At 31.0% G+C, this 22408-nt stretch overlaps 9 protein-coding genes across 9 annotated transcripts; 6 read left to right on the forward strand and 3 right to left on the reverse strand.

The window, feature by feature from the left end:
* Positions 1–192: 192 nt before the first annotated feature.
* FG386_000199 (uncharacterized protein) lies at positions 193–2970 on the forward strand (the record flags this gene model as incomplete). The annotated part of the gene is made up of 1 exon (XM_067339510.1): positions 193–2970. One exon carries the CDS (start codon positions 193–195, stop codon positions 2968–2970), a length of 2778 nt encoding a protein of 925 aa, XP_067198308.1.
* A 470-nt stretch (positions 2971–3440) lies between these two features.
* FG386_000200 (uncharacterized protein) lies at positions 3441–6182 on the forward strand (the record flags this gene model as incomplete). The annotated part of the gene is made up of 1 exon (XM_067339511.1): positions 3441–6182. The coding sequence occupies one exon, from the start codon at positions 3441–3443 to the stop codon at positions 6180–6182; it is 2742 nt and encodes a 913-aa protein (XP_067198309.1).
* A 188-nt stretch (positions 6183–6370) lies between these two features.
* FG386_000202 (uncharacterized protein) lies at positions 6371–6679 on the forward strand (the record flags this gene model as incomplete). Its single annotated transcript, XM_067339513.1, has 1 exon — positions 6371–6679. The coding sequence occupies one exon, from the start codon at positions 6371–6373 to the stop codon at positions 6677–6679; it is 309 nt and encodes a 102-aa protein (XP_067198311.1).
* A 232-nt stretch (positions 6680–6911) lies between these two features.
* FG386_000203 (40S ribosomal protein S7) lies at positions 6912–7514 on the reverse strand (the record flags this gene model as incomplete). The annotated part of the gene is made up of 1 exon (XM_067339514.1): positions 6912–7514. One exon carries the CDS (start codon positions 7512–7514, stop codon positions 6912–6914), a length of 603 nt encoding a protein of 200 aa, XP_067198312.1.
* Positions 7515–8496: 982 nt separating this feature from the next.
* Positions 8497–9310, forward strand: FG386_000204 (uncharacterized protein; the record flags this gene model as incomplete). Its single annotated transcript, XM_067339515.1, has 2 exons — positions 8497–9078; positions 9137–9310. The coding sequence occupies 2 exons, from the start codon at positions 8497–8499 to the stop codon at positions 9308–9310; spliced, it is 756 nt and encodes a 251-aa protein (XP_067198313.1).
* A 295-nt stretch (positions 9311–9605) lies between these two features.
* On the reverse strand, positions 9606–10523 carry FG386_000205 (uncharacterized protein; the record flags this gene model as incomplete). The annotated part of the gene is made up of 1 exon (XM_067339516.1): positions 9606–10523. The coding sequence occupies one exon, from the start codon at positions 10521–10523 to the stop codon at positions 9606–9608; it is 918 nt and encodes a 305-aa protein (XP_067198314.1).
* Positions 10524–11195: 672 nt separating this feature from the next.
* FG386_000206 (uncharacterized protein) lies at positions 11196–13975 on the forward strand (the record flags this gene model as incomplete). Its single annotated transcript, XM_067339517.1, has 4 exons — positions 11196–12866; positions 12982–13117; positions 13180–13533; positions 13626–13975. The coding sequence occupies 4 exons, from the start codon at positions 11196–11198 to the stop codon at positions 13973–13975; spliced, it is 2511 nt and encodes an 836-aa protein (XP_067198315.1).
* A 315-nt stretch (positions 13976–14290) lies between these two features.
* On the reverse strand, positions 14291–14776 carry FG386_000207 (N-acetyltransferase; the record flags this gene model as incomplete). The annotated part of the gene is made up of 1 exon (XM_067339518.1): positions 14291–14776. The coding sequence occupies one exon, from the start codon at positions 14774–14776 to the stop codon at positions 14291–14293; it is 486 nt and encodes a 161-aa protein (XP_067198316.1).
* A 1245-nt stretch (positions 14777–16021) lies between these two features.
* On the forward strand, positions 16022–22033 carry FG386_000208 (uncharacterized protein; the record flags this gene model as incomplete). The annotated part of the gene is made up of 1 exon (XM_067339519.1): positions 16022–22033. One exon carries the CDS (start codon positions 16022–16024, stop codon positions 22031–22033), a length of 6012 nt encoding a protein of 2003 aa, XP_067198317.1.
* Between the last annotated feature and the right edge of the window lie 375 nt (positions 22034–22408).

Genomic DNA, 22408 nt, shown 5'->3' on the forward strand with positions numbered 1-22408 from the left:
AAATTTACATTTATTCTCTCTAAATTAAACAATGTGGCTATGCATTTGGAATTTGTGAGACATTTTACCGCCAAAAGATAAAGTCAATAATACCGGGTTAAATGTTACTCAAATGTAAATGGGAACAGAAGGTAAAAATAATACTTGCATTTAGTCTATGACTATTGAAATTAAATTGAGTTCATTTACAATATGGATGCTGTAAACGATAGTGATGTTATAGACTTGTTAAGAAAATCCAGAAGAGGGAGAGCGAAGAGGGGCACAAAAGTGAATGGGGAGAATGATTCAACTCAAGTTGTTAAAAAAGGGAGTAAAAAAGGAAGAAAGAGTACGAGTAAAGTAAGAATGGATAGTGGTTCTGACGATACTAATGATTTTCACAGTGATTCTCAGCCAAGTTCACCTGAGGAAGACAAAAGTATAACTTTAAATAAAGATAAGCAGGATTTTGATAAAAATAGTGCTGAAGATATTGGCTACAATGAACAAGAAAAAGATGACGGGAGTATGAATAATGAATCTGAGGTTAGTGCAAGCGATGACGAACCTGAATTTGAGAGGGAAGCGAAGTTGGCTGAGGAGTATGAGAGCAGAAATGTTGACAAGAGAAAATATGAATTACTTTATAAAAATAGAAAGAGTCCTACAAGTAAGCAAGATTCTGCGCTTCTCAGATTGAGGAATGCAAGGAAAAGAAAGAGTAGAGGAGGTAGAATGTCTTTGAGTGATAAGGAAAGTGAATTGTTTGAGGATGGTGAGAGTGGGAGTGAGTATGAGGATGGGGTGGAACGAGATAATGATTATGACAGTGAAGAGAGGGATGAGGATGAGGAAGATGAGGACGAAGATGAGGAGGATGATGACGAAGATAACGAATATAATGATGGGAAGGATGATAATCGGTCTCGCATAGGGAGAATGGGGAGGAAAGAAAAAAGTAAGAGGTATTCCTCGAAAAGAAAATCTGCGAATAGAAGTGACTTAGACGAATATGAAGAAGGTGAATATAAGGATGGCTATCTTGATGAATGTGATGGAGTGAGCGACATTAAAGATGGGGAATTGAGTAATAGAGGAAAAAAGAGAGTTAGAGGTGAAAAAAGTAATTCATCTAGTTTATTTGAGGAGGACCAATATGTACAAGAGAAGATGATAAAAAGGTGTGAAAGAATATTGGATTCGATAAATATGAAGTTAATGAAATCAGTTCATTTAACTAGAGATAGAATACTATTTATGTTAGAACATCCTAAGTTTACTGAGTATATCTGTGGAAGTTACGTTAAGGTTCCAATTATGAATCCAACAACAAAAAAAGAAACATTTTTGATATGTGAAATATTCGATTCCTATATTGATGACAACAATGAATGCATACTTATATTACAAAGAGGAGGATCAAAAAAAGAGTGGAGCATTTCCAGCATATCCAACAATGTATTTACAAATGAGGATCTTATTGAGTGGAAAGCAATGATTAAGGAATTTTATTCATCAGATCCTGATTATATTTTTTCACTTCCAACAACTCTTCAGGAAAAAGCAAAGATACTAAATGGATTTCAATATAATGACGAGGACATTGCTTTAATACTGGAGAAGAAACAAAAGGAGTCGAATAAACCAAATTTATCAGGAAAAGTTTTAATAGAGAACAGAACAAATCTGCAAACTCAGATTAAACAAATAGAATTACAACTTAAGAATATTGATTTGGACAACGATGAAAGAAAAACGAAGTTAAATAAAATAGATGAATTACAAAAAGAACTTGAGTATACTATTAATGAAATAGAAAAGTTGAGGATGCACAAAGAAATGCTTCATCCAGATAAGTCACTAAAAATAGTATCCACTAGATATATTGGAGGAGTTCAAGGAAAGGGAACATGCTCATCTCATATGACCGAACCTAATATGATGCAGACTTCTCCAGCTACATCATCACTTTTACAAGGTTCCGATTCCATAATTAACAAAAACGAAAATGAAGATATGGAAACCGAAAACTGCAACAATGGTTTGATATACGATGCAGAAGAGAAAAATATGCCATCTTATATGCTGATGAGACTTATTTTTGAACAAATTAACTCTATTGAACTAAGTCCATATAATCCATTTTTACAGAAAAAAAATATATCAGAAGACAAAAACAAAAACAAGAAAATTAATGTTGATGGAGTTAGCAATAATGTTACAAACAACAGTGAGAATGTTGATTATGATAAAAGTTCGATCAAAAATGTTAGTGTAAATATTGTGAACAATACAAACAGTTTAAGCAGTAGCAAAATAAATTCTACTATTACAGTTAATCAGAGGAACATAGGTAACAATTTAAGTGAATCTGATGGTTTTCCTGCTTCAAAAGTGGGTAACGAAGTCCCTAAGTATTCTCCGCAGGACAATGAACACCAATTCGGAAGAAGGGAGTGCAGACCATCTGTAATGTGGGAAACGAAAAGGAGCAAGATAATCGCGAGTAATTTACAGGAGCAAGTGAACTCATTGGAACAAAAAACAAGCCAACAAAGAGAACAACAAAGACAAAGGGAGCTGATGCAGAAGCAACAACAAAGGAAAATAAAGCTTCAACAAATGCACCACTCCAAAAATAACAGCATTCCGAAGCTTAAGCCTTATAATCCGAACTGCTCTACTGCACTTAAAAAACTCCAATCTGTTCCTGGAAGGAATGAGGAGCCCAACATATATGATATAGGTATCTACAATTATAACATCGAAACAGAAGCAGAAATGATGAGTAGCTGCTTCAAGGAATTCATTTCTAGTGACGGCGACGTTTCAAATAATAAAACTGATTATGTACTACCTCCTTCATACAGCATTGAACAAAAGGAGTTTATTGAGAGAAGCTTTGTTGGATTAAAAAGCGATGGGAACGTTAAACATATACCTTTTTGTTTATTTTTAAATTCTATATCATGCAGCATTTCTAATTAAGTTATAGTTGTTTAAGCGGGAAAGTGGTCTTTTTAGATAAGATATAGCAGTACCCTCTCCCCACATTAGAATTAGATGAGTAACAATTTCGTCAGGGTGTTGTATCTAGTTACTAATTTGAGTAAAATTAATTCAAATTCATTAGTTAATCTTCTTTTTAATCTTATCTTTTACTACATTGGTTATATCTTTATAGCTCATATGTTCTCGTTCTCTATATTCGATTTTATTGTCTTTTGAATAAGATTCTCAAAGTCTGATTTGTCCCATAATTGTTGGCGCAGGTTAGGACTTGGTCCATTTGTTTTGATTAGTAAATAAAATCCCAACACAATTAGTGGAAAGTATTCATGTGGTTGTTCTCTTTATCTATGTGTGAATGAGCATGAGAAGGATAACACATTGTTGATTGTGTACAGACAAGTTTGGAAAAATAAAACAATTTAAAGCGCAGCTCAAGAAAATAGAAGATGTTTGATTCTAGTGGAAATGTAGAGATGTTGGAAGTAGAGAGTGATAAGTGGGCAGTAAATAGGACTGATCAAGCTTTTGTTATGGTAAAGGATGACAGCGAGTCGTTTGATATAAGAAGTATTTGTTTAATTCCAGGTTTTAAGGTAAAGGAAAGTTGGCTGGATTACTTAGTTAGGTTAGAAGAGGAAGAGAAGTTGTTGTTGTTGAATAGGGAATGCAAGCTAGTATGTTGTTCTAGTAAGAGTGATTCGAAAATAAGAATTATGAGCCAATGTGGTGGGTTTACGGTATGTTTTGAAATATTGAACACAAACACACTTGAGAGAATAGAATATGAGTTTAAAAAAGTTTATGGAATCATAAAACAAGATAGAACATGCGAGATTGAATATGGTTTAAGTAGTAATACAGGAAAAGAGTGCGAACTGGAATATCTTTTTAGGGATTTAACCTTAATATTAAATACTGAAAAAAAGATTCTAGCATGTAAAATACCTTTTTATACAGTATTAAGTCTTTATATTAAGGAAACAATATTGAAGTACAGAAAAAGGATTGACAAAAAAGTTAAAGGAATAGGGAATGAATCGCCTAACTTATCTATTTCTTTGAGTTTAAATATTCCGAATTACAAAAAAACCATTTGGGTGTACAGTCTGGAAGATAAATATTTTGAAAACAACAGTTTGATTACTTGTTTTAATATGAATCAAGTAAACCCATATCTGATTGCAATGTACAAAGGTGAACATGAAAGTGTAGTACATGTTTGTTTGATAACTCCAAATGTGTCGGAATTTGAAGGATTTATAGAAAGTGAGGAATTAAAAACAGGTGGAATAAACAAGGAAGATCCAATAATTATAATTAATAGCACTAAATTTTCCATTAAGAGTCACGAGTTGTGTGGAGGAATAGTGGAAGATGGAATAGGATTTTATCCTTTGAAAAAGAGCTACATTTGGGTTGTTTCACTAGGTTTAAACGGCGACGTAAATACAGATATAAAAGGAAATTCAAATGTTGATCTCAGTCTGGAAGAATTGTCTGGAAATACCACTAATAATTCGTTTACTAAAACAAGAATCTATCTAATAGAAACCCTAAAGAGCAATATTAAGTTAAGAGGAGTGATTGAAAGTTTTTCATATTGCATCAAGCATCTCTCGGTACTAGAAGCTGGGTATCATAGTTTTGAAACAGAGAAAAAAAGAGACCTTAAGCTCAGAATTGTTTCTTCAACTTTGGATCCACTTGGACTTATTTGTTTTGACACATTGCTCCCAACTGAAAGTAGTGGAGTTGAAAGAATGAACATTTCATCTCTGGCATTTATTCCGATAACGATAAATGAAATAATTTATGCTAATAAAAGTAATGAATATGAAATTAGAAACCTTGATTACTCTGATAACAACATCGACAAGAATGATTGTAAAGATAATAGTTTAGAGCTTAATTATTCATTTGGAAAGGGTTCTGAATTGAGCAGTTATTTAAAGAAGGAAGACAACTCATTAGTAAATGGGGGAAAGAATGAAAGGAAAACAGGAACTGAAATAACGACTCTTTGCGTAGTGCCTTCATACATTCACTTTTCTCTTGGTAAAAGTCGTTTGGACCCAGAAATAAGTAACAATTTTCCGCTTGTTTGTTGTGGTATCTCAAATGGCGAATGGAGGATTTACACTCTTAAGGAGGATAGATTAGAGGAACGAAAATACAATAAACGAAAAGGAACACTAATGAACAATAGTAGTCATATTGGCTATTTTGTGTTAAAGGGAGTGCATATACTTAAGGGAAATGAGTTTTCTTTAAGTAATCAGATAGAGAGCAAGGAAATTTCTAAGTATACAAGGGTGTCTTCTTCTTGTTGGGGATTTGAGAGACACCCGAACGCATCTACTTTAACCTTGGTAGCTAGTAATAACATCGGGAATATTTTTTCGTGGTCCTTGGAAGGAAAAAAAAGAGGTGGTTTTGAAGTCAGAAATAAAGAGGATGTTTCTAAGAAAGAGGCAGTATCTAAGTGTTTTAGTCGAGACGAAGTGATGAACCCGAAATCCGTCCATAAAGAGGTCAAAAATAACAATGATTCGCAACACAAAACAGGAGTTTTAAGAAAAGACAGTAACAAAAAAGGACTAAGTGGAACCTTGGAGCTCCTAGATAGACACATAAAAAGAATAGATGAAAGAATAAACAAAGTTAAAGTTCAAGAGGCGATTATTTCACAATCTGAAAAGTGCAAAAGTGCGTTGAGGGAAAGCAAAAGAAATAGAGGAATCTCAGAGGGAAAAAAGTCGAACAAATTAGGCAAAAATCTGGTTCCTGGTTGTTTGAGCAGATCTGTAAGTCCAAGAAAAGGATGTGAATCTTGCAATAAGGACTCAGAAAACAGAGGTGCATCCAATCAAAGTTCAAACAATAAGGTGAGGCTCTTCTTATATAAATCAAAATACGATAATATGGAGTACAAGAGATACAGGGGATATCATAGAGATGAGGAGAATGAGTGTGTTTTTCAATTAAATAACTATTTTACAATCAAACATATTCTTAATTCTGATTTTGGAAATCATGAAAACAATACTTGCATTGAAAACATTATCAATAATTCGGAAAATATTATAGACTATGATTCAATAATAAGCAGTTGGAACGATAAAAACTCCATTGAAAATGTATATAGCGATATTCTATTTAGTAACTATTTCGATCTACTCACTAAATAGAAGAAATTATAGTCACTATTACATTTGCATGCTATTTACTGGCGGTACAATATGTCGGCTTGCTGGTTTTTTATTATGGGTACCCTTAACACGTATAAATATATATAATTTATACACATACCAACAAAAAAGTCAATAGGTTTATTTTCACTCAGGAACGCGTACATATATAAACATTTTGTAGATATATGAACGACTCATTAAGATGCGAGACATTCTTAAATGGCAAACTCTTGTGCGAATTTGAGTCAAGGGAAACCAAGAAGCCATTATCCGAGCAATTAAAACAGCTCTCTAATAAGGTAAATGAACTCTTGACAAGCTACATAAAAGCAGATTCTGTGGAAGACGCAGATTCCGCTGATGAAAGTGAATCCTCAGACAGTGAAGAGTGTGGATTAGGCGATTACTTTGCAAAGAAAAAGAAGAGCAGAATCGGTCATATAAAAGTCCCTACCTGCAATCAAAGGAGCAAAAACGACTCATCTTCCAATTAAAAGAGTGGGTTGACCTCCCTTTTAGCAAGTTAAAGCCAGAGGGAATGCAGTTACAATAAAAAAGACAAAAAGCAGGAGTACTTTAAACCTTTTAGTAATAATAATTTAAAAATGTTAGAATAGTCTCTCTTTCCTTTATCTATTTTATCATTTAAAGTCCGAGACCCTATTATCGTTCTTTTTAAATCGATTAAGAATAAATAAATACTTTCAATATTTATCTAATTTTAATTTAAGACATTATTCCTATTCTACCTGGATAGTAGTTCGTGGCCGGGAAGGAGAATTCCGCCTCCTTGTTGGTGAGTCTTTTGTAAACAGCACCGAAAACGTCTATTTTGTCAGCAATGTCTTTGTCTCTGTCCTTAGGATCAAGAATGACTTTCAATAAAGTGCTTCCGTCCACACGGTACCTAAGACGTTTACCTACAATGTCACTTGGTCCACAAATGTCCTCCAAAAGTGCATCATGAACGGCAGTCAAAGTTCTCGATCTCGGTCTTGATTTGAAACCGTATTTGCGATAGTTTCTTGGTAAGATAGACCTTTGACCAATTATCACAACAGGACATTTAAGCTTCTTCTCCAATTCAGCTATGATACGGCCTTGTATCTTGCGAACATATGCAACGAATATTGAATATGGTACAAAAACTGCGACTGCCTTTCTTGATCCACAATCTATTTCCTTTGCTGTTGAAAAAATTACAGAGTGGACAATTGCCTTAAGTTCCTCATCGTTACTGGATGACTCGATATCTTGAAGGCATCTCTCTACATCCTTCTCCAACTGAGTTAATGGTGAATCGCCCTTCTTAATACACTTTCCCTTCATTATATCTAAATATCACTTTATCAGAGTCTTTTATATATAGTTTCGTCTTTACAACTCTTTTTCAATATTCTCAAGTACAGCCTACCCTAAACTTCCTCGTCTGATCATTTATATAAGCGCTATCTATTTCCTTGCCCTTTATTTTGACGAAATTTTACCTTGTCTCAATTTTTGCTTCGCGGTTTAGCGCCGTCTTTATTTTTGTACTACACTGAAGGCGCCTACACGTTGGTGGCGCCTTTTTGGAATTGCATGCATTTATTTTTTCTCTGGATCACATTAATAACTTAAATAATTGTAATAAATGAGATTGACATTTTAGTTATTTATTTAATTCTAGAATAGCTTTAGAATTGATTCTTAACCATAATACGGTATATAGCAGCTTTTAACAGAGGTTTTTTTTATTTTTCAGGGAGAAAAAAGTGTAACGTGTTTTGTGATTTGACATAACGATACTGTCACAGGTGTTTTGTGCTTAACTAGGAGGTAAAAATTGTTTAAAAAAGTAAAATAAAATGATGACAGATAATGATGTATGGTATAGCACTAGAACACTACTACTTGAAAATATAGCTACAAAATTGCAATACGAATTTATTTTTGAATTTTATCTTGTTTTTATGTACCTTAAGTGTGTGTGCGTGTGAGAATATATATATATATATATATATATATATATATATATATATATTTGCATGAGTTTATGTTTAATTGTATATCAGTTTAATACTGCGTTTGATTTAAGTATAAATATTTAAGGAAAACTAAGCTATATAATAATTGGATTTAGGGATAAATACAGAATTTGTGAAAAAGGTTGGAAAATTAAAGTAATAAAATTATGCCTGGATAGCAAGACAATTATTTAATTTATTATCAAATTAAAAAGAAAAAAAGCTGTAAGCACTTTTATTTTTGACAATAAAATTTAACAATAAATAGATGTAAAGAAGACATTTTTTGTTTTTATGATGAAAATATGAAAGTAAAAAATCTAAGGAGTACAAAACTGGAGGAGATTGCATTTCTTCCAGAAGAGGAGGACATATTAATATGGAAAATGAAAACATTGAAAGAGTCATCTGGAATGAATGTAGAAGCATCAACATGTGGTGACAAAAAATTTGATATGAGATCAAAAAGTTTAAAGGAACATGATTTGAGAGCTAATAGAGATGAAAAACAGTTAAGATTAATAAATAAATGCAACTCAATGCCAGATGAATCAAAAAGGAGTGTTTTTGATAGGTTGTTGGACCACAGATTATATACAGGGATTCACAAATATAGATTCGACAAGGATGGCAACGGACTTGGAAAGGCAGGAAGAGAATATGTTTACAATGAAGATGGATATACTGAAAGCAACAAAAGAAAACATGAGGTTGTTTGTTCACCAATAAGAAAACATTCATATGCGAATTTAGGTCAAATTGACAGTTTGCAAAAAGCCAAAGTAATATGGTTATATAAAAATGGGGATAAATATGATAACGGGACAATTTATTATATAAAACCATATATAAGAACAATGCCTCAGTTATTTAATGAAATAAATAGGGTAAGTTTATGTTATATTTTGCTTTTAAATTACGTGTTAAACTGTGTTTTCTAATAAGAATTTGAGGCTTTTAGGCGGACCCGTAAGACTTTTATTTGATCAAGGATTAAAACAAATTAATAATGTCAACGAAATAGTGGATGGGGCTAAATACCTTTGTACTTCGGGAGAACAACCAACATCTGTAGACAAGCTTGAAAAATTTCTGAGTTACTGGATTATAAATCATTAAAAACAATAAAACTCTTTGTAATATTACTTAATGTTGTAATAATATTATTTTAGAAATTAATTAATTTCTAAGTAACAAAAATATTGGAAAGTGTCTGTTAAAAATTAATAAATAATTAAATAAATTAATCAAACTATATACTTTGTTTTTTTATAATACCTAAATTGTTTGTAATTCTAGTGTTTGAATTTGAATTGTTAACATTATGAATGGGTTGATAACAGTGAAACCATTAACGTGTCATGTATATGTGAAATTTTGAACAAAATAGTTATTCTACTTGTTTTAATTTTAACTACTTTCGAAGCTTACTAGACAATTCTTTCCAAAAATTAAAACTAAAGTTTGAAATAATTCCGGTGTTCTTTTCTAAATTTGGCGTAATTTCTGAATCACCAATGCGTACAAGTACATTTGAAATTACTTCATTTGAAATTGTGGCACTTGGAGAATCAATTACGATCTTTGATTCCTTTAGTAAAGATAAAAGCGAAAATAGATTGTAACACGTATTTGAGAATCCATTATTTTCATTTTTATCAAGAACAAGACTCCATATTTCTATACCTTTTTTCTTAGGATCTGATGTTCTTAGTTTTTCATACAATTCGTTTTTGACGTGTTCCAGTTTTTTAAGGTTGTTTGTCTGCTCTACATCTTGGTCGCTTAAAAATTTTGTTTCCTTTACTTTAACCGAATTTTTAGATTTGTTTCCAGCTATTTTTGTTTTTTTATCAATCAAATAATTCTTTTTTTTATTAGTAAATAGTCCTTTAAGCGTATTATACCTTATGTTGTTAAAAGGAAAAATGTTTATTCCAGAATGATCACTATACCAATTATCCCATTTAAAACTGCCTTTAAACAATAAATCACTGTCATTATTATTATTATTATTATTTTGAGAATCAAATTTTCCTACTGAATACTTCAGTCTCCAACTGCTAAGTATATTCTTAATTAACGAACTCTGTGACTGTTTTTGTATTTTATCGTATCTTTTCTCATTTACAAGTGCCTTTACCGAGCCAAATTCGCATAGTAAAGAGAAAGAACGATAATCATTGTTACTTATTTTTTCAAATAATTCTTCGTCCTTATCTATATAACTTCTATACTCTAATCTGCTTTCCGGTTGACTCAACAGTTCCTGTTCCTTCTCCACCTTTCTTGTCAATTTCCTGATTTTTAAACGAACTTGTTCTTCTTGCATCGTGCAATTTCTGTTTATTTAAGGTAGTAGACATATTAAATAAAAAAATATGCTGTTAATCTATATACATCATCTAACTCGTTGATTTATTCAAAAAAAAATTTAATTAAATTTGGAAAAAAGAACATTAAATGTGTGATCTTGACATGTATTATTCAAAACAGTAATCTAAAAGTTACTTTTCATTTAAAATTCAGTAAAATTCCGGTAAACTAAGGAGAATAACAAATTATAAATTCAATGCTTGTACATATTTATTTAACACGCCAGTTTTAACCGAATAGCTATTAAAAGCTTACAGCCCCACATGCTGGCGCCTTTGTGTATTTGACAAATACTTTTAAAATGCATGCAATAACATTTAACGTTAGAAATAAAATATGATTGCTCTCGAAAACGAGGAAAAGATGGTAATATAAAAAATAAACAGCAATAAATCGATATGTTTCTGGAGTTTACAATTAAGTATTGTGTGGATTTTTACTTTAATACATAATTACACAAGACAAACGAGTTTTTGTGTAGGAATAGCTTCATGAATAGTACATATATATGTACATAATATATACTTAAATAATGTGAGACTGAATATAATGGATTTAAAACAAATATCAGTGAATAGAAAGGATTTATTGAATTAATAAGAACCGAAAAACATTAAATAATTTAGAAATGACTTTATTTAAAACAGTGTTGAGTTTGTTGTTATTTGTAAATTTATTAACAATTTTTGAGTGTATTGAGATAGAAGGAATACAATTAATAGGAAAGAAGAACAATAATGGTGTAACCTCGTATCACAATATACGTTACGGCGTGGCAAATAGATTTCAACCCCCGAAAATGCTTAGGATAACGGAAGCAGCAATAATGGATGAGGATAGAACAAGTAAAATGCCAAAGAATTATGACTTGTCTGTAAATAAAGGTTCATCTTGTCCACAAGACTGTTCTGGTACACAAAAAACTAACCAAAAGACATTCTTATGTAGAGGAACGGAGCCAGAAACACAATCTGAATCGTGTTTGACACTAAATATATACACTCAGAACACGCAAATCGACGAATTGTTAAGTCAATTTTCAGCAGTTGCAAAGCACGTGGCAAATACAAATAACAACACACAACTAGGGGTTGGGGTTCTTTCGGGTATGAATAATTCCATAATAAATAATATAAACAAACAGAAGCCTTATATATCATCTGTTGTGCAAACAACAATGGCTAAATTGAAGCCTGTTTATGTTTTCATTCACGGCGGTTTGTATTTGCTTGGTTCTTCGAGTTCAGAATTATACAACGGTGAAAAGCTCGCTGAGTCTGGTGTAGTCGTTGTAACAATAAATTATAGACTTGGAATTTTTGGATGGTTAAGAGCAAAAAATCTATCAAATGGTAACATGGGATTTTTAGATCAGAGACTGGCACTCAAGTGGATTAAAAAGTACATTGAATATTTTGGTGGTGATCCTAATAAGATAATACTATCAGGTCATAGTGCAGGTGCAAAGTCAGTATTGTGTCATTCAGTTACACAGGAAAGCAATCAGTATTTATCTGGGGTTATATTGCATTCAGGAGCTTTGTCTCAAAATGAAACGAGTGTTGGGGATGCTGAGAACATGGCTGAGATGGCTGAAAATATAGCTACAAATAAATGCCTAGCTACAATATTAAGTTGTACAACAAAGCAGTTGATTGAGATACAAATGGAAGTAAGAGCTCAGATTGTAAGGTCAAACCCAACGAAAGCGCTGCACTCGTGGTCTCCAATTGTTGATGGTGAGATTATAAAAGAGTCCTGTAGGGATTTGGCATTAAATGGTGGAATTCCAGAAAAAATGAGTGTAATAATAAGCACAACTAACTCTGAAGGTGTTCAGTTCTTTAGAACTTTTATATCATACTTACCTTCAATATCAAGGAATTTAGTCACAAGCAATATTGCATTTAGATATATTGTTTCTAGAGTATTCGGGCCGAAGGCAGGTGAGGCAATGAGAATATACACCTCTAATTTTTTTAAAACAAATAATAGACAGGGTAAAATTAATTCTGACGATAAAGAACAGGTTTATGCTTATAAAGATGGTAATTTGGTTAAAAGCAATAATGATGATGTCAGTAGTGACAACAAAGTAAGGAATGACGATAAAGATAGTTCAATTGAACTAGATGGGGATTTAAACAACAAAACAAACGAACTAGGTCAATTTGTTTCAAGTTCTGGCTTTAATTTACTCTCAGTTGGTAGAAATAAGGACGAAGACAAGTGGAATAGTATTGCAGATGAGCCTGTAGCTTTGGCGTATGCCAGAATGATTGGTGATTTTTTGTACAGTGTAAGTTAATATAAATAGCGAATGGTGAATACGAATATGTATATTTGACTTTTTTTTTCAATAATTAATTATTTTTCCGAATCTTGTCAAATTCATTGTTTAACTAAAATTATAGTGTCCTGCAAGGATGTTTATAAAAAGGCTTTCAAAATACAATTCAAATGTATTCGGTTACATTGTAAATAGTGGTCACAGATGGACCGAAGCACTAAGAAATGGAAACGAGGTTACTAGCAATTCATTTATAAGTGGTAAGTTAAACTACCGCATTTAATACACTCTTTATTTATATACGTTTAAACAATTAATTAAGACTTATTTCAAGTTCCAAAATTTTCATTTAGAAATTCGCCCAAGGGAATTGTATGCCAAAACGATGATGTTGGTTGCAAGACTTTTGTATATGATTGCAGTGACAGAAGACTTGTTTGTCATATGGAGGATCTAATATGGCTATTTCAAACATCTCCAAACAAACAAAGCGAAGGAGAAGGTAGAGCATTATCTGTTGAACAGTCATTTGCATCAAAGTTTTTCTCTCATTTAATAAACAGATCGATAAAAAGCGTCAATGGTGACTCAGATAGACAAGTCACAAAGAAGTCTTTGGGTATATTAGGTGAGACTTCTCCGGATCTAGTTTACTGGGACTCTTATTTTGAAGGTGGTAAGTTTACAGTTAGTTTCAGTTTATTGTGTTGAAATAGACATTTAAAATGAAATTATATTGTTTGATTAAATTAACGTTAAAAAATATAGGTAAATTCCTCAAAATAGAAGATGTTGATCCAGAACTGGTATCAGATTTTAAATTAAATGAGTGCGAATTGTGGGAGTGGAGAAATCCAGATTTATCTATGAGCTTCCAACAGTTAATTGATTCCAGAACTATTCCTCAGGAAAAGATGAGCAGTGAAATTGAAGAATTAAACGACATTATGAACTCTGAAGATCTAGAAGGAAGAAATTTAAAAATAAACACTAATGAAATTATTGGTTTTGGTAACAAAAATGAGAGCCACCTGAGTCAATTATTTGCAATGGTCGAAAGCAATACTGGGGATAAAATTGAAAACATATTAACTAGTCAAGAGACAAATAAAGAGTAATTAGGTGGGAATTAAGATCATTAAAACTTGTTATAGACAGATTTAACGGAAGAAAAGCATATAAAGTTACATATATACATTCAGTTATTCATTTATTTTTGCTAGTTAGGAGATAGTACTAAATATAATCTTAACGACACTCATTTCATTTTCATTTCAACTTTTGAATTTTTAGTGTTGAATACTTATTATAAATTTGGAAAGCTAAATGAAATGGATAAGTGAAATACATTAAAAAATTTTATATTCAGAAAAAAAAGACTAATGTTACAGTTTATAATGATGGCTTCAATAAAAACAATAGAAAATAGTTATTCACTTTGTAGTTTTTGAATTTTCCCTGAAGTTTAATTTCATAAAATAAGCGTCCTCATTGTCAGCATAGTATTTGGATTCGACACTATCTATAGAATAGTTCAAAGACTTCTGATAAAGATTCCTAGCCACAGTATTTGATACGCGAACATGCAGACTGCAGTATGGGGCTTTATAATTCATAATCATACCCTCGTGACTTTGGTTAAGAAGTTTCTTTGAAATTCCAAAACCACGTTGATTCCATAACACAGCTATAGATGTTATGTGACCATGTGATACACCCGAATCGTCGTCAATCTTACCTAGAACATAACCCACGGATTTTCCTTCATATGATGAGTCCGTAGCTACGTCTAAAAGTTGTGGCCATGTCATTGAATGAAAGTAATAATATTTTATTTGATAGTTCTCAGGAAGACAGTACAAGTTGTTTTGTTGTATTGAAAATACATCGTCAATGGTCCCTCTTCTTATACAAGCCATTTGTTTTCGTTTCTATAAAATCAGAAGATTTGAGTTTTTAGTTGAATATTTACGTTTTTATAGTCAAATCTCGTTAAATTAGGTAATGAAAGTGAGATATTCACAAAATTAATTTTATATTTGTATTGTTCGCCAAGTACTTGTTTCAAAATATTCTGCTCACACTGTCTCTTAAAAGCAACTATACAATGATGTGCACTCAAATGTACATAAAAGAAGTTCTGAGGTTTACTTAATCCTTTTAAATTGTACTCAAGCGGGTTTAGAACTACAAATATATACACAACTATGAAATGCGTTTATGTATATAAATGTACACAATTTTGTCAAAGACCCTTTATCCTATTAACGATTATCTAAAATACAGAATATCTTTAAGAGTGGAAGCAGATGCATACACAATCGTTTTCCAACAAAACCTATTGCCTTTCTACTTTTCTTGCCTGAATCTTAATATTACTTTAGTCCCAATTCTAGTCCAAAAATAATAGTATTTAGGCGCCTCTTTTTTCTTCAACTGTTTTTGTTTATGGTGATAATAGTGAAGAGAAAAAATTAAAATAAGGATTATAATAGCAAAGAAACAGGAAAACAAACTGGGGGTTTTTACAAAAAGTTATTTTAAGAGTTTAGTTATTCAAGAAAAGATCTTAGGCTTTCACTTTTTACCTATTTGATTTGGGAACAACAGTACTTTGGTGTTTCCAATCCATCTAAAATTGGCGCTGAGAGGACATTCTGCAGATTTGCCTTGTTATAACCTAAAATAAAAAGCTTATCTGAAAAAGAGTTGAAATTTATTAAAACATAGCACAAATTTGAACATAATTCAGAACTGTTTACTCGAGTTTTCTGTTAAGTCCTCCTTAGTTATACTTTTTGAACCTTAATGTGCGCAATAAATATCTAATACACATTTGCATATTTCGTTGGTGGTGTGAGAGCATAAATATTGAACTTGGTGGCTTACAGGTAGGATTTTTATGAATACTTCGCTTTAAATGTAGTCACAAAGGAGATGGCAATTTGTACACTTCATTTCTTCAATTGTAATAAGTGATATACGGCTTAGTAGATATATAATTGATTCATGTAACAGCGTATGAGTGTAACATAATATATATACGTATATAGTGAGTTTATTAAAATACGATATTAGTATTTTTTGTTTGTATTAATATATGAGATAGTGCATGCCAGTTAATTTATAGGTGGTTTATTCGAGTTTATTCGAAAAAGAAGCAAATGAGTATTCAGGAGGGCCTCTGCGAGCTTTCAAAAAACATTAAGAATGAAAACATCGTTGTAGACAATAAGATTTCAGACATACTTTTTGAGATAGATACAAAGTGTATAAAACCTACAATTTGTTTTTTAAAGTCTATTCCATCGGGTTTCGTTCCAATTAGGGTTTTGCCGATAACTCATGTTTTGGGAAAAAGTGGAGAGAACTTTAGTGGAAGCAAAGATGACAACAAAAATGGGGATATAAGTAAGGGATGTATCGAATGTGACAGTATGAAAGCCAAATGTGTGGCAGATCCAAATAATGTTAGCAATAAACATAATTTTCAATCTGGTAAAATAACAGAGGGGATGAGCACAATTAGACAAGGAAGTTTTTCGCTAGGGTCAGCTTTGACCCATAGTTACTTAAGCAATGGAGAGTTAACTGGTAATAACATACTTGAAACGGAAAATAATTTTTTCCCAGAATTCAAAGGAAACTGCATATTACCTCTATTTTCATATGGTTCGAAAAACTTGGCTTGTAGAGATAGCTCTTTTGTCTCAGATAAGGTCAGTGTAAATAAAGGTGATGAAAACAGGAATAATGGTATTGAGTCAAATGAAAAGTTGGAGGACTTTGCGAATACGGTAGGTGTAGCTCCCTCAGTCGGAAACAAAAAGAGTTATTTTGATGAGTTAAACAACGAAAAAAATGATGTTTGTTACTGTAATACAGTTATTTCTGCAGAGCAAATTCGCAATATTTGTAAATTGGGGGGAATAAATAATGAGAACATATGGACAGCATTATTTTGCAGGTTTTACGAGGACAAAGACGGTAATAATAGAAAAAAATATTCAATGCCTTACTTCCTATCTAATAAAATAATAATGGAATCTTATTCAAATATAATACGTTCTTCAGAACCACAATCAAATTCCATTCAAATACATATATACTGCAGAGACATAATTAAGAATTACTGCTCTGAAGTAATAGCACCAAGAATACTTTTACAAGCCAACTTGTTCACAATATGGAATAACAGTATAAAAGATTTGATTATGAACAAAGGAGGAAATAAGATATTTTATGAATTATTTAGGGGAGAGAATTTATTAGGACATAATAGTAATAGAGGTAATGAAAGACCTGGTGAATCAGAGTCTGGAAATACAAATTTATATCAATTATACTCAAATCTGATTGAAGGAAACTTGCCGAGTTTGCTTTTTTTAAAAATACTAGAAGAGGAATTTGCCAAATTTAGTGTATTGGTTCATCTTTTTACAAGAATATTTGGGCATTTGGATAGAAACAATTGTCATGTATTTTCATCTCCTAATCTAACTGAAACATCACTGCTTTATTTTTATAAGTACGTGTTTTTTCCGTTTTCAGTATCATTTTCAGCAGCAATATTAAACATAATTACAATAGAAAGAGACCACTTTATGCAAAAAAGCTTAAGAGCACTTTTCACATATAAGATATACGATGAGAATGTGTTTTCGTCTTTGCAAAGACGAGGAGAGCCTTGTTTGGGTTTTATAAGTGATTTAAGGGGAGTTTGCTCCAAGTGTATGGTAGAGACACACTTTTCAGTTAATTTTGATTCATTAGAAGATACAAGAATGGAAAAACTAGCAGGAAGAAGTTACAGATCCGTTATTTACAATGTTGTGAACAACATAATATATGTAATGAGCAGCAATACGAATGACAATATATCTCTGAAAAGAACGAACACATTCGATTTTGACTCTGATACAACCTTTGTTTATCCAGAAAAGAGAGAAAAAAGGAAAAAGAAGGGTTTTTCTGGAAGTAAAAATAACAGTGGAAACGAAAGCACTGGAGGTGGAGGTAACACTGGAAGCAACGTTGACTTTGGCACTAGAGAAACGCCTCACTCCAGTTTAGCGGACGGAAGGTTTAACTTTGGAGCGTCTAATAGTAGTTGCAGTGGTGAGAAGGGCTCTCGTGATTACACTAACAGTGGTGTAAAAATGGAAAAAAGATTTACAAACTGGAACAAGATATCAAAAACAATAGACTCAAATAAGATAGGAGTTGAGGAAAGTACTTATGTAGAATCAGGACTCTTTTGGTTTATTTCAAAAGAGACGGACCTAAATATATACAGAACAACAATTGAGGATCCCATTTTAAAGAGCATTGTTTTTTATTATACAAGTAGACTAGATGGAATTTTTGATATATTAGACCTAAAACAGTGTTGTATTTTGATAAATTGGATACTAATTCACGAAGAGAGGAGAATAATCAGAATTTTTCCAAAAACATCCTATTCAAAGTTTTTAAAGGTGCTTGAGGACATACTATTTCAGTTTTTTTCTAAAAAAATACTAAACTTTAACTCTAAAATTTTAAGCGATTTTATATATATAGATGAGAATAACAACTCAAATTTAAAAAATGACATTGTTGACTGCAGTAACTTTGTAAAGGAAAGTTTAAGTACATACATAAACAATGAGAATTACTGCGCCTTAAAACTGCTTTACATACTTGTATTTAAAGATTCAGCCAAACAAAAGTCTTTTAAGATACTAAATGAACTGTTAAAAAGTGCTCAGAAGGATGTATCAATATACAAAAAATTGGAGTTTCCTTTGAAAGAAATAAACTTTGATTTGTTGAAAGATAACTTAACTCTGGCAAATATATTTGGACTTGGTTGTTTGATGAACGCGGATAGCAGTAGTAAAAATAACGTTTTGGATTACTTTTCAGATAGGCTTCCGAGCATGGTTTATTTTGTTTATGTTATATATGAATCAATAATAGAAGAAATATTAAAGGCAATGAAATTGGAGGTTTTTAACTTGAACTCCGGAATTAAGAAAGGCAATATGAGACTTTCAAGTAGATTTAAAAGTATTCAAATCGTCCTTTCCATTTTAGATAAATACAGAAAATTTGCAAAGTATTCATTTTTGAATGACAGCATGATTAGTAAATTCATTTTCAAAGCTATGTACGACGGACTCATAATATACATACAAAGAAATATATCAAAAAATAGCTTTAATTGTTTATTTACATTATCTTTTTGGTTAAATTCATTTATAGATAACAGAATTCTTCAAATATACTCATTTGTTTCTTTGTTTCAAGATAGAGGCAACATTGATTTGCTGGATGAAAAACTTGAATTATATAGAAAACAACAGCTTCATCTTTTCATTCCTTCTTTTCTCGGGAGCAATAATTCTTTTGCTCCTGGCACTTCTGAATTTGGAAAATACACTGGTACATTTCAAAGTTTTAACTCAAAAGAATACTTTTTAAAGTTCAAAGCATTCTCCTTTGACTGGATTGGAAAATTGTTCAATAAATACACCTCGTTTATTTGTGATTATTTTAATTCGGTTAAAAGTGATTCATTTGACCTTTTAAATTCTTTGGAAAATTATATAGAAATTACAGAACTAGAATTATTTATGAATAATATCGTTTCAGGAATAATAATGCTTAAAATGCTTCTTAATTGTGAAATTATAATTTCCCACTATAAAGATCGTCTTTGCAAGAGATTATTGGCTATAAATTGTTTGGGAAATAATAGACTCTTGTATCCTGCAAGAAATCTAACTACAATGCTTATTTGTATTTCAATGGAGTATTTCTTTTTGAGTTTTATGGATACAGGTCAAGATTCTGAAAGTTTTATCTTTGGAAGTGAATTTAATGATGTTTTTTCATCAAACGAATACAATGAAGAGGAGGAAATGATATTTGATTTTAAGAGTGAAACGAATTTTAAGTGTAATAACAACAGCAATTCTGACTTAAATTCTACAAACGAATGCAAAAATAAGTCTTTAAAAAGTCTTGATTATCTTTTAGATGACTGTGTACTTTCTCTTTTTTCAAATAGTTTAAGTACTGGTTGTTTTAATGCATTTATAACTTGCGACTTTAATTGGAGAAACAACAGAAAATTTGTTAATATTGATCTTGGTTTTAATATTAAAAAGATTTTTAATGAGTCTAAATACTCCAAGTTAACAAATAAGAATGGCAACAACATTAACTCTTTTGAAACGCCTTATTTAACTTCGGATCAGTATTTTGAAGTCGAGTTTAGTGATTATAAGAATTCAAACAATACTTTTAGTTCATGTACTCGTTTGAATTATTCTAATATTAATTTACCTGAAAAAATTAAATTAGAATTGGAAAATATTGAGAATAGCTACAGCAAAATATATCCACACAGAAAATTAACTTGGATTTTAGATACAGGTTTTGTTGTTTTAAATTGCATAGGGTTTAATGTTTATAGTGATGTTTTACTTAAAAACAAAAGCAATCAGTTTGATAAAGTTGAGATTTTGACATCTATAACTACTGCTTTGGTACTTATTTATATAGGAGAGTCAAATAATGGCAATATAAAGCTTTTTGACTTGATTAGTGAAACAAAATTACCCGCATTGGATGTAATTAGAGTTTTACTAAGTTTCATTATTCCTGGTCAGAATTTTGTAAGGATAGAGGGGATCTCTGCTTCGCAAATTAATATGGAGAAAATCAAAGACTGGAAAAATTGGTTATATCCAGATAAAGTTATATCTTTGGGAGACATTATTTTGAGTGAAAAACACTTATTAAGAAAGAGTAATAGTTTAGTATTTTGTCCAAAGTTGATACCTATTGAATTCTTCATTAAATATAATATTAATTCAGATAAAAGCAATATTCTTAATAGATGGATTATGTTTAATATTGAATATTTTAAGAAGTCTGTTCCTTTTATAGATGAAGATAAAGTTTCAAATAAAGATGGAGATTTTTCAGGATTTGTCATTAGAAACGACTATTTTCTTAAATATAGCGATTTGGTAGAGGGGATAAATTTTCCAACTTTAAATTCAAAGGTGTACAAAATTAAATATCCTTGGAATATAAATATTTATTTAGATGACGATAAATATGAATGTTTTAGCAATTTTTTCTCTGAAGTTATTGGATCTGATGATATTTTTTGCTCGCTATATAATGTGCCAGTTAGGGTTAAAAACAACAATGGAAATGAAGCTTTAGTTGATGAAACTGTTATTTCTGGAATTTATGTTTACAAGGACAATCACAACATAGTTCTAGAAGAAAACAATGACAAGAAAAAGGATGAAATTTTATACAACGATACCGGGGGAGTCATTTTTGGTAATATAAACGACACTAGCTTTTTGTATTCATCTTGTTCATCTTCTACTCTTTACGATTTAGACAACCAGTTTAAAAACTCATTGGGGGGAAATACTGAAATTTCAAATAGCAATATAAAAGTTGTGTTAAATAATAATGGACTTAGAAGAATTATAGACTCGGAGAGCAAGAAAAGTGGGATTAATGGGTGTAATAGTAATAAAAATGATAACTTGTACGGATACCAATCTGCTTGTGATACAAAATCAAGTACAGAGTTTACTGAAAAGACTATTTGTCCTTTAATTGAACAAGAATACAATAATAGAAAAAGAATAAGTACGAGTAGTAGTTTTGAAACTGACTTCATAAACACTGAAAAGCTGTTGATGCCTCAAAATTTATCGCATTACTCGTCTTCATCCTCGTGTTCGTCATCCTCGTTCTTGTCTTCATCATCCCTTGTTTTTGACGCAGAATCACATTCAAATAAGAAAAGACAAAAACTTAGTGGTTGCTTTACTGGAATAATTGAACTCGTTTGCAAATTGGAGTCGATTATAGTGAAGCTTTTAAAAAGAAACAAAACTAATAAATACACAGAAATAATAAATTATATTCAGTCAAATTGGAATCCAAGTATTTCTGATATTCCAAATGGTGAATGCATTGACAAAGCATTAATTAAACTCATTAAAAGAGAGTTTATCACATTAAATTGTAATCACAAGAACAATGAAATGTGTTCTTGCAAATCGAATTTACAAAAAATAATTCAACTTGCTGATAATACAAAATTATCAGAAAACTTTTTTGAAAAGGATTCAATATTCAATTATGTGCCTTGAGGATAACATATATAAACTATTTAAAAACTGAAGAACTATAATTTAAGTTTTTTCTTTAATGCTTTGTAGTCAATTTTCATTATTTTTTTAAAATTCTTGTCAATATTTGCTTTAATGTTAAATGCTAATAGCATTAACATAGGTTTAGTTAAAGTTAAATTAAAAATAACTAATTTTAAGCGGAAAATTTAATTAAAAAACAAAAAAAGACTCCTATTTTCAACAAAAATATATATCACTTAGTTACTCTGTGAAAACGGATAAGTAAATTGTCCACATATATGCATGTAATTAATTTGCATGCAAAATTAAATTATTTAAAGTAGATTTAAAAACGAATACCCACAAAACATATAATATAATGCTAATAAATTA

The sequence above is a fragment of the Cryptosporidium ryanae genome, assembly GCF_009792415.1.
Source record: "Cryptosporidium ryanae isolate 45019 chromosome Unknown contig_11, whole genome shotgun sequence".
Taxonomy (NCBI): domain Eukaryota; phylum Apicomplexa; class Conoidasida; order Eucoccidiorida; family Cryptosporidiidae; genus Cryptosporidium; species Cryptosporidium ryanae.